Source organism: Propithecus coquereli, unplaced genomic scaffold (assembly GCF_000956105.1).
Source record: "Propithecus coquereli isolate 6110/MARCELLA unplaced genomic scaffold, Pcoq_1.0 Scaffold9, whole genome shotgun sequence".
Lineage (NCBI taxonomy): Eukaryota > Metazoa > Chordata > Mammalia > Primates > Indriidae > Propithecus > Propithecus coquereli.
In genome coordinates this window covers 3,993,470-4,005,606 of record NW_012155284.1, presented here as the reverse complement: position 1 = coordinate 4,005,606, position 12,137 = coordinate 3,993,470, and the positions used below count along the sequence as shown (strand labels likewise).

General features: G+C 40.5%; 1 protein-coding gene across 1 annotated transcript in view; it reads right to left on the bottom strand.

Moving 5' to 3' along the window:
* The window catches only part of ARSB (arylsulfatase B), a 178,759-nt gene that overhangs the window by 163,947 nt on the left and 2,675 nt on the right, over positions 1 to 12,137 (bottom strand). Inside the window, exon 2 of the mRNA XM_012664539.1 lies at positions 516 to 702. Within this exon, the coding sequence (XP_012519993.1) occupies positions 516 to 702 (187 nt within the window). The remainder of the gene's footprint in view (positions 1 to 515; positions 703 to 12,137) is intronic.

The following is a 12,137-nucleotide window of genomic DNA, read 5'->3' as shown; positions in this document are numbered from 1 at the left end:
CCTAGGGATTTCAAAAACAGATCTCACAGATGCCAGAGGGATACCAATGGAAAAGAGTCTTCCCCCAGGCTCCCCAGGGTTGGGGGCGGGGGGTACCTTTGAATGCAGTCCACGGGGAGAAAAAAAATGTGCCAAACCTTTGTGAAGGGAATATTCTCATATTAGGTTTTGCCTGGAATTAAAAAAAAAAAAATTAATCCACATCCCCTTTTCGTACTAAGGTTCTCTGAAAAGTACGATGGTCTCTGACGTGGAGGTACTAAACGTTCCAAGGTCCTAAGGTGGCATTTAGTACTCCGGCAAAGGTAATTGCCTTGCTGTGGGCGCATGCTCGCCATGAGCTGAGCACAGAGCCACGTTTATGGAGGTAACATTAGAAAGTGGCCCACTATGGTGCCGGGTGATTCACTCTGCGTTCAAGTTTCCAGTTATTTCATTTGATTGCACTTGGGTGTGTTTTACGAGATGGCCACAGTTAGCCTGAGTTGTTAAAGAAACATGTGCATTTCCATTACCAAAGTAGGTGTCAAATCCTCGGCGGGTTGGAAGGCATTCTTTCCGGTACATTCCCAGGTGCCATTTTCCAACCATATGGGTAGTATAGCCTGCTTCTTTTAGCAGCTGAGGAAGGAGTTTTTCATCCAGAGGAACACAGCTGGGCTGACAGGGCCAGATTATTTCGTGCTGTAAACCCGTACGGATCTTAAAGAGATAAATATAAAATTATTGATTAATCACATTGAAACATTGTGAACAAGCAGATGAAGTAGCTACCTAATTTACTGGACACATCTGTTCACTTGGATGCTTTAACTCTATTCCGGCACTGGCTGAAGAATATTTCTGAGAGGCAGAATCCTCTTAATTGAATAAGGTAATGGACATAAATGGGATTTGAAAAGTTGAATAAAAGCATTCCTACATACATTAGATATTTTCAACAAATAATCATTAAGGCACTATGCCGGAAACCATTAACTTAAGTTTTCACTTCCAACCTAAGAAAAAGTAGCAATAACCTGAGGCATGGATCTATCAAAGAAAAAGTGTTCCGATTCCTGTGCACACAAGAAGTTGGTGTTTGATTGGAAGGAGCTTCTGTGATCTTCCAACGCTTGGTAATTTTTTAAAGAGGTATTTAATAGTATAATGAAACTGATGATTTGCATTTCTGATCCCACTTTATGTAAAATTATAATTTCGAAAGACAGTGATCAACTTTTCCTTTAAAAAGCAACCTTCTGACTGCTTGGGAGTCGCTTACGTGAGTATGCCCAGAGTACAAGGTCCATACAACAGCTAACCTTTAAGAAACGACCACTTGTTTTTTGGTATAATTTTAAATAGAATAGCCACAATTATATGACAAGGCTATAAAAACATCCCTCTCTTTTCCAACTACATATCTGTGTGAGGCCAGATTTTCTTCATCAACATTTATCAAAATAATATATCTTAACAGATTGAATGCAGCAGCAGATGCAACAAGCTAGCTATCTTCTAGTAACAAAAAAGATGTACAAAAAAAGTAACCCAATACCACTCTTCTTACTTAACTATTTTGTTTTGGAAAATTCGTCTATTTTTCATGTTATTTATGTTAATTATAATGGGTTTATTATTGCTGTTTGTCATTGAATAAAAAAATTTTATAATTTCTGATATGGTAAAATTCTGAATGGTATAACCCACATAAATGTACGCTCTTTGGGGTCCTCAATAATTTTTAAGCTAGTGCAGAGGTCCTAAGACCAAAAAGTTTGAGAATGGATGCTCTACTGTCCCAATAGTGATCACTGCTATGAGGAAAAATATAGTAGGAGAGGGACAGAGTGACAGAAGTGACACTTGTGATAGAGTGGCAAAAGAATGCTGCTCTGAGGAGGAGATATTTGAGCAGTCACCAGAATAAAACAAGGGAGTGAGCCTTGCAAAAATCTGGGGTAAGAGCGATCCAGGCCTAAGGAATGAAACGAACAAAGGCCCCGGGGCCTGAACTTGCCTGGCAAGATCAAAAGGCCAGCACAGATGCCAGTGTGGCCCTTGCCACAGCTCTAGTGCTGATGGGGGTCACTATACCCCCTACTGCAACATGACAGGGTGTCCCCTGGGCTTCTCTCCTTGCCTGCCCAGCCCCACCCTTCCATAAAACTTGACACCTCCCCGCCCTGTGCCTTGTCCTGGCTTAGCCGGGGAGGTGCTCTTCTTTGTACGAAGTGCACCAGAGGCCAGCCTTCTCCAGCCCTGGGAGCTCCTGATTTCCCCAGAATAAATGGGCTCTGCGGACATGGAAGATGAGAGTGCCAGTTCTCAACCCAGGCCGTGACTGGTGCCCCATCAGCTGTAAGGTGGGCAGCAAGCAATTTGTTACTAATAAATGGTAAAAAATGTGTTTGCCAGTGATTTGCCTTATAATTTAAAGCAGCACAGCATAAAGCTCGGGGACTTAAATCCTGTCCCAGCTTTGTCACTTACGAGCTTGTAACCTTGGGCAGTAACTTCATTAACTCACTAACTTCAATAACTGTAGTAAGTTAGGAACTGCACCAATTATTGCTTGATTTCATGATATCTTTCCATACCCTGCCCAAAGAACCATATGGAATATCTTAAATGTTAAGTTAAAGTGGATCTATTTTGAGGGTGATGGATAAGTTCACTGTCTCGATGTGGTGATGATTTCATATATAGCTATCAAAGCTTATCAAATTGTTTACTTAAGTATGTGCCGTTTATTGTATGTCAGTCATACCTCAATAAAGCTGTTTAAAAATAAAAGTGAGTTTAGTTTTCTATTGAGACTATTATGCCTCTCCTAGAAATCGCTGGACACCTACACTGGGATGTGTGCCGGATGCCTTCCACTTCCTCTCTGCCTTCTCTGTCCTGCCCTCCACCCTGGGAGGCTGACCTCTGAGACCAAATCAAAGGACTCTTGTCCTTCTGGTTTCTTTCTGGACTCAGCCAGTGGGGAGCCCTGGCAGGAGATGAGAGCGAAGGAAGACAGTGAATGGCCTCAGGCTGCCAGGTTGCTTCAGCCTGGCCACGTATGTCTCTACTAAAAGTCATTCTGGAGGCACCTTCTCTACCTGCCTCTCTCCTTCTAGCTTCTGGTAACCGCCCCTTCCTTTCCTCGCTTATGGCCTAGGGTAGTAACAGATCCCCTGAGTTACTACACTGTCCTTTGTGTTCCCCCGACCTTCCCGCACCTTTTTAAATAGTCCCTTTGTAAATAAACCCTCCCTAAATTATCTTAATTTGAATGTGCCATCTCTTTCCAGTTGGGACCCTCAACGATAAGGCTGGGAAAGGGAAAAGTTGCTCTCAACACACACACACATACCCCAAATCAAAGAAAGATTCTTTCCACGGTTAACATTAGAAGTTTTCTCAATAGCAAACTGATCCTAGCGCTCAAAAACTTATAATGTCCAGTACACTAACTGGTAACCAAGCAAGAAAAGTAAAGATAATATTTTATGGAATCCAAAAGCCCCAGTGGAGATAAATGCTACGTGCAAATTTCCTTGAATGGGAAGCTCATCCATCACATGCAGAGAATTAACTCTGATCGCCGAGAAGCGCTGCCAAGGGACGCGCTGCGATTGGTTTTCTGAAGCCACAGGCACCAGGCCAGGTGGTCAGCTGAAGCCTGCTTCCATTATCCACATTCATATGGAGCAGGGAATTTGTTCTTTTCAGTTCCTGAGAATTGATTTGACAGAGCATTTTTATGGCATTATTGGGAAGTGGAAGCCAAACTCTGGATGACAGCCAAAAACATGTTTTTGGTCTGTTCAAACACTATTTGAAGTAAGGAAGCTGTAATGTGCAGAGAAGCAGTAAACAGGCAAATGTCAGGCTGGTTCCAGCCCAGCCCTTTAGTTTAGCGCAGAACTATAGGGCCACACCATGCTTCGTGGGGCCAGACAGTGACAGGGCACAAATACGAGTCAAAAGAAATAATAAGGGGGCCCTTGTGAATGCAACAGGATGGAAAATATATTCCATTCTGATCCGTCTTCCACGTGCAGAGAGTATATGTGAATGCAGAAGGCCCTGTGTGTATTAATAATATGTGAAAGTCCGAAGGAGTTACCTCCCTATCTGCCATCTGTGGCTATCTCTTCTTCATTAAATCAAATCCTCTCTCAAAAACCAGCTTCTCCTAAGATTTTACTTGGCCATCAAGGATTTGCAAACCCAGTGGAGGTCTGGCTTATTTCTAAGCTCATTCCATGAAATAACCGGTGAGAGATCTCTGTTTACATGTTAGTTGCAGGTAACAATTTCTTTGATCCAGTGAGTTACTCTGTCCTCTGCAGACTCAGGAAACACTAGAAGTATAGTCTCATGAGCTCACTAAGAAAAATCAACCTCCTGCTGGGGGAGAGGAAGATGGTAGCACCCACATCAGAACCTCTTATAATCCCCCACCCAGACATCCAGGCAGTCTATTGATTAATTATCTATTGAGGAGCTCAGAGTACAATATTTCAGCTATACTCATAATAAACTCTCTCAGGGTCTAAGTGAACCACTGCTACACAGGAGGCAATGAATGCAATTTAATCTCAGCAGTATTGAGAAATATCTAGTTGAACAGAAGGGAGGTTCTGTTGGGTCAGTCTGACCTATGCGAGATGAACTCATTTTCTCATTGCAACATATGTGTGCAACACCTCCTGCTACAGTACTTGAAAATTCAGAAAAATGGGCAGCTCTTCCCCTCCATCTTACGCATCAGAGAGCCTGGAAGGAAGCTTGAGCACCGGAACACAATCATGGGACATGCTGGTGGCCAAGTGGGAGTTCAGAATTTCCAGTCTGTGCCTTGGCCAGTACATGACAGGTTTTAACCACAGTCGAATACCACTCGTGCCACTTTAGGGTTTATTCCTGGAGATGCCCCACAGAACAAATGGATAGTGGAAAATCTGCTCCCTCCCCCCTGAAGTCTTCTGAAAAGCAGTCAGCTGCCCATGCTGCTGAAGCCAAGAGCTACAGAACACACATTATGTGCGTTAGGGGCCTGGCTTTGCCATCTGGCCTGGCCCTTCAGGACTCAGGCTGCAGAACTGGCCCATGTCACTGACAGTTTTAAGGGTCTATTTATTTTGGTGTTGATTAGTAAAGAGTGCAAATCTCTCACTAAACCCACAAAGGGATACTGTTTGTAAAAAGAATAAACAAGGCAGAAATGATTTCAGTGTCTTCCTCTGTTTAAATTATAAATCCAACAGTAAGCCCAAAAAAGGAAGGGAAATATGAAGAAAGCTGAGGAAAAAGAATTTTTAGTAAGGGGATATGATAAAGGAACCAAAAACAAAAGATAAGGACCAGAGAGCAACAGCTTCTACTCAAACCGATTCTTGAAATAACAAACCTCATAAATCAAGCAACAAAAAAATGCCCTAAGTCCATTGGTCATATTCTATTCAGTGCCAAACTTATTTTTTATGTCCTCCTTTTCAATTTCTGGGGAGGTAAAAGACATAAAACCTGGAATTGTTTCATTAGAATATCTCTAATACTTGCAGAATAAGGCCTCCAGGCGCGCTGCTGCCTCCAGGGAAAATGCCCTTTGGCTCTGGCTAGGCTTTGGAAGGACTCAACTGTCAGAGCAAGTCACCCTGCTGGAGCCCTGATGTGCTGTAGCGGGGCTTTCTTGTTTGTCACTATGAGGCTAATGCGTCCTTTGTTTCTCCCCAAAAGGAGCACAGGAAGGAAGGCTTAACAAGTGCTGTCCCTTCAGAGGCAGCTATGGCCCCTCTGACCTCTCCCTCCTTGGATGCCTTTGCCAGGGCGTCCTAGGAGTGCCCCAACTTGCGACATGCATTGCTCCCCAAGCCCTCCACCCATTTCTTCCAGCTCTTCACTCCTCTTTGCCCCACTTCTAATCTTAGAGCCCAAGGAGCAGTGACCATGGACAGGAGTCCACTGAGGGACAGGCAGCTGGGGAGCAGGCAGGACAGTGAGGGCCACGAGGACAAGAGCAAGGAGGGGAGGGCATCCTCCAGCAGAGCGCCTTCCTCGCCAGGCTCTCTTCCACCTGCAGCCATGGCTCTTGCCTGCTCAGGCTCTTGAAGCAAAAGTCAAAAATTATCCATGATGCTCCTGTGTGTCCTCCTTCCTATATTTCCTGTCCAAGGTTCTGCTTCAGGGGTGAGTGAAAAGCCCTGAAAGTGTCATGTCCATTTATCAATGTGATTAAGAAACATGGCGTTTGGGTCCCTTAAGAATGAAACCTTGGAGTCATCTTTCATTGCTTCTATTCTCCGCCAAGGTTTATAGAGTTCTGGTGGACTGGCCCCCTTGGTCCCAAGGTAAGAACGTTCCCAGTTGAGGACCAGAGTTACTTTTCTATACTTTTTTCCCAGAAAAAAGTGTTTTCCACTAAGACATATCATTTTGTTACCCTTTAATCTTTTAAATTTCTTAACAAAGAAGCAAGAGGACTAGAAATGACATGCCAGTCCTGAGCAGTTTAATTCAGTTAGTGAGCTCTTTCAGGAACTGCTCCCGTGTGAAACCGCTCGCGCGTTCATTCACTTAGTTGTTCAACGCTACGCATTTCTGTAGGCCAAGGACAAGCAAGGCAATCTCACCAAGAAGTCAGGCCTCAGAACAGCCACAATTAAAACGTGTACCGGGAACACAGAAATATGATGAGTATTTTGTATTGAATAGTCAATTTGTAAGAATATGGAAAATTATATTTTCAAGTCTTCTATTTGAACTAAAAGCAGTCTACAAGTTCTATTTGAAAAGCTGAAGGATTTAAAAATTAGTATTTTTAATCTTGAGATTTTGAACAAGAGGAAAATAAATATAAAATCTATCTCCCTATGTGCATAACTTGCCTCCAAGAGATACCAAGAAACTAATAAACAGGGGCTACCTATGAGAAGGAAGTCTGGGAGACAGGATGAAAAGATATTTTCATCTATCTATCTATCTATATATATATATACACATACACACACACACACACACATATATTTAAATCTTTTATATTTGAAACTTTTTTTTTTGGAGACAGAGTCTCACTCTGTTGCCCTAAGTAGAGTGCCTTGGCGTCAGCCTAGCTCACAGCAACCTCAAACTCCTGGGCTCAAGCGATCCTTCTACCTCGGCCTCCCATGTAGCTGGGGCCACAGGCGCTCACCACAACACCTGGCTAATTTTCCTATTTTTAGTAGAGACAGGGTCTTGCTCTTGCTCAGGCTGTTCTCGAACTCCTGAGCTCAAGTGATCCTCCCACCTCGGCCTCCCAGAGTGCTAGGATTATAGGCGTGAGTCACCGCAACCAGCCTGAAACTTTTGAATGTATTTCCTACAATTTAAAAAATAAGCTTACTTTTTTTAAATAAAACGGAAAATGTAAAATTTAATTCTAACCAGAATCACATGTATATAAAGAATGCCACATGGTACTTCATTGTGTCTCATTAAAATATACTCATTTAGAACACTGTTAGATTAGAAACATTCTTTCATGTGTATATAATAGCCTTCATTATAACATTACTATGAAAACAGAAACAAAAAAAAAAGTTGAAGTTTTAACATTTCACCAAGAGTGGGCAGCATTAGGCCCACGGAGACCCAGCCTCTCTCCTGGCGCCCGTGGCCTGCCTCGGCCTCCTCACTCACTCAGCTCCAGCCCCATGCTAAGAACAAGCTCATTCAATCCTGGGGGCCTTTGCTTCCCTTGCTCCTCCCTCCAAGTTAAACTCTCTTTCCCAGGATCTTTGTATGGCTGACTCCTCATTCACACCTCTGCTCATACCACCTCCTTGGAGACACCTTCCTAAGTCACTATCACTTTACCTACTTTATTTTCTTCCCCACATTTATTGTCATGCCATTTAAATTCACCATACTTACTTGTTTATATATATTTATTTCACTCCCCTCTTGATCACTCCTTCCCCTCATCCTGCCCCCATCAGACTATAGGCACGAAGACATCCCCAGAGTACACTGGCATAACTAGTTGCTCAATAAACATTTGTTGAATGAATGAATGAATGACTACATCACACTTAATGGTTATAAACTGAAAGCTTTCCCTCTAAAGTCAAGAACAAAAGAAGTGTGTCCACTCTTGCCACTTCTATTCAACATTGGACTGGAGGTTCTAGCCAGAACAATTAGGCAAGAAAGTGAAATAAAAGGTATCCAGATTGGAAACGAAGAAGTAAAATTATTTCTATTGGCAAATGACATGATCTTGTGTGTGTGTGTGTGTGTGTGTGTGTGTGTGTATAAAACCCTAACAATTACACACACATACACATACACACAAACTATTAGAACTAATGTGTTCAGAAAGGTTGCAAAATGAGCGGCATACATGTATCAGTTGCATTTCTATACAGTAACAATGAACAATTAAAAATGAAATTGGCCGGGCATGGTGGCTCACGCCTGTAATCCTAGCACTCTGGGAGGCCAAGAGGGGTGGATCGTTTGAACTCAGGAGTTCGAGAACAGCCTGAGCAAGAGCGAGACCCCGTCTCTACGAAAAAAAATAGAAAGAAATTATCTCGACTACTAAAAATATATAGAAAAAAAAATTAGATGGGCATGGTGGCACATGCCTATAGTCCTAGCTACTCGGGAGGCTGAGGCAGCAGGATCGCTTGAGCCCAGGAGTTTGAGGTTGCTGTGAGCTAGGCTGACGCCACGGCACTCATTCTAGCCAAGGCAACAGAGTGAGACTCTGTCTCAAAAAAAAATGAAATTAAGAAAGTTCCATTTGCAATAGCATCAAAAATAATAAAATACTTGTTAATAAATTTAACCAAATAAGTGCAAAACTTATATGCTGAAAACTATAAAATATTTTTAAAAGAAATTAAAGAAACATAAATAAACAGAAAGACATCTCATGTTCATGGATTGGTAGACTTATATTGTAAAGGTAGTAATACTCTCCAAATGGATCTACACATCAATGAAATCCCTAACCAAATTCTACTTGCCGTTTTTATAGAAATGAACAAGTTGATCATAAAATTCATAGGAAAATGCAAGAGGCCTAGAATAACCAAAACAATCTTGAAAAAGAATAACAAAATTGGAGGACTCACACTTTCTGATTCTGAAACCCAGGACAAAGCTACAATAATCAAGACAGTGTTGCACTGGCATAAGGGTAAGCATGTAGATCAATGGAATAGAATTGTGAGTCCAGAAATAAACCCATACATCTATGATAAATTGATTTTTGACAAGAGTGAAAAGCACATTCTATGAGAAAAGAATAATCTTTTCAACAAATGGTGCTAGAACACGTGGGTATACACATGCATTCACATAACTTAAATCATATACAAAAATTAACTCAAAATGTAAAAAGACCTAAATGTAAGAGTTGAAACTATAAAACTCTTAGAAGAAAACACAGAGGTAAATATTCATAATCTTGGATTGGACAATGATTTCTTAGGACACCAAAAGCACAAGCAACCAAAGAAAAACAGATCAATTATACTACATCAAAATGTACAACTTTTGTTGTGCATCAAAGGAAGTAAAAAGCAACCCACAGAATGGGAGAAAATACTTGCAAATAACATATCTGATAAGGATTTAGTATCCGGAACACATAAAGGACTCTTACAACTCAAGACTAAAAAGATAAATAACCCAATTAAAAATAAGCAAAGGATCTGAATAGATATTTCTCCAAAGAAGATACAGAGATGGCCAACAATACATGAGAAGATGTTCAAACATCATTAGTTATTAGGAAAATGTAAATCAAAACCACAATGAAACACTATTTCATACTCACTAAGATGACAAGAAGGCTATAATCAAAAAGACAGATAATGACAAGGGTTTGCAAGGATGTAGAGAAACTAATACCCACATACATTTCTAGTAGAAACGTAAAATGGTGCAGCTGCTGTGGAAAACAGTCTGGCAGTTCCTCAAAAAGTTAAACATACAGCTGCCATATGATCTGATATTCCATTCCTACATATCAACCCAAGAGAATTGGAAAAAAATATGTTCATACAAAAATTTGTAACTGGATATTCACAGGATTATTCTTAATAGCCAAAAAGTAGAAACAACCTAATGTCCGTCAACTGATCAATGGAAGCCAGGCATGGTGGCTCACGCCTGTAATCTTAGCACTCTGGGAGGCCGAGGTGGGAGGATCACTTGAGCTGAGGGGTTCAAGACCAGCCTGAGCAAGAGCAAGAGCAAGAGCAAGATCCCGTCTCTACTAAAAATAGAAAAATTAGCCAGGTGTCATGGTGAGCACCTGTAGTCCCAGCTATGTGGGAGGCTGAGGCGGGAGGATCACTTGAGCCCAGAGTCTGAGGTTGCAGGGAGCTACAACACCACCACGGCACTCTACCTCGGTGACAGAGCGAAACTGCCTCAAAAAATAAAAAAAATTGATGAATAGATAAACAAAATGTGATATATACATACAATGGAATACTATTGAGCCACAAAAGGGAAACATACAGGCTACAACATAGATGATGGGACATCTATTGTATGATTCCAACTATACGAAATGTCAAAAATAGGCAAATCCACAGAGATAGAAAGTAGATTAGTGGTTTTCCAGGGGCTGGTGGAATGACTGGGTGATTAGGAAGTGACTGCTAATGGTTATGTGGTTTCTTTCTGAGGTGATGAAAATATTGATTGTACAACCTCATGATTACACCAAAACACCTACTGAATTGTACATTTTAAAATGGTGAATTTTATAGTACGTGAACTACAACTTAAAAAAAACAGTATAAGGAAATGATCAGTATCATATATCGCTGGTGGAAATGTAAATTGGTATAACCTCTTGAAGTTCAATTTTGCAATATTTATCAAAATTACAAATGTATCTACCCTTAAACCAAGATAATCTCTTTTCCAGGCACTTATTCTACAAATACATTCAAACATGTGCAAAATGGGATATATACAAGGTACTGACTTCACCATTCTTTTATATATCAAAAGGCTGGAAACAACCTACATATCTATCATTATGTGACTGGTTAAATAAAGTACAATATATCTATTTAACAAAATATTATGCAGACATAAAAACTGATGAGGATGAGAGAGAGAGAGAGTGTGTATGTAGCAGAGGAAGATTTTCAATATAAGCCCTTTTGTAACTTTTGAGTTTTTAAACCATGTGAATGTATCTTCTATTTTGAAAATAAATAAAATACAGATTTTTTTAAAAGATTTTTAAAATAATGAATGAATGAGTGACTGTGGGAAGAGGACTAGCCTGAGTATACAGAGACCTGAATTCTAGTCCCTGGATTGATCAGCACCTACTTACCTCATCTGCTGATCAGTCTCCCCATGACTCCCTGACCCCGACCCAGGCTCTAACCATTTTTCACCAAAGCATACAGGTTTTAAGAGGTTCATTTGTGAGGATTTTGAATGATTAAATATCTCAATGTAAAAGGCAGAATTTATGTTCCTGTTTAAATAAGTTTCTAGCAGCAAAACAAGTAGCTCATACAATTTGTAAGGTTCATTGTGTTGGACAAGATTAATCTCTTTTTTTACCAATAGGGTTAATAGGTATAGTAATACACATTTGCCAAGTGAGAAACTTGCCCTAATGGACATAAGAGCCTTAGAGTTAAAGGAATTTAGAGCTAGAAAGAGCCTAAAGTTCAGCCCAACTCCTCAATTTTACAGATGTGGAGATGATATTCAGTGAGGTCAGAGTCAGACACAGCCAAGACTCACACCTACATCCCATAATTCCTAACCAGTCCTCTTTATTCAACACATACGTCTGTAAACCAAAAAACAAAAACTCAGGATTTCATGAGAGTACAAAGTCCAATCAGTCAGCCTAGGCTTATCACTGTGCTTTTCTTCTCTAAAGTTAGATACTTACAGGAAAGAGGTCTCTAAACATTAACTTAAAGCATGACTTCCAAGATTACAGATACCACACTTACACAGTTCTTTGAAGTACCTAATTTTGAAATAGTCAAAAATGTCCCTTATTTTATTGTTTAAAATTATGCACAACAAATGACTCAGAAATAAAATCTATTTTTATTTTACACATAATATAGGCAATTCCTAACTTGGAAATATGACAGGTTGATTTTATTTTTTTATTT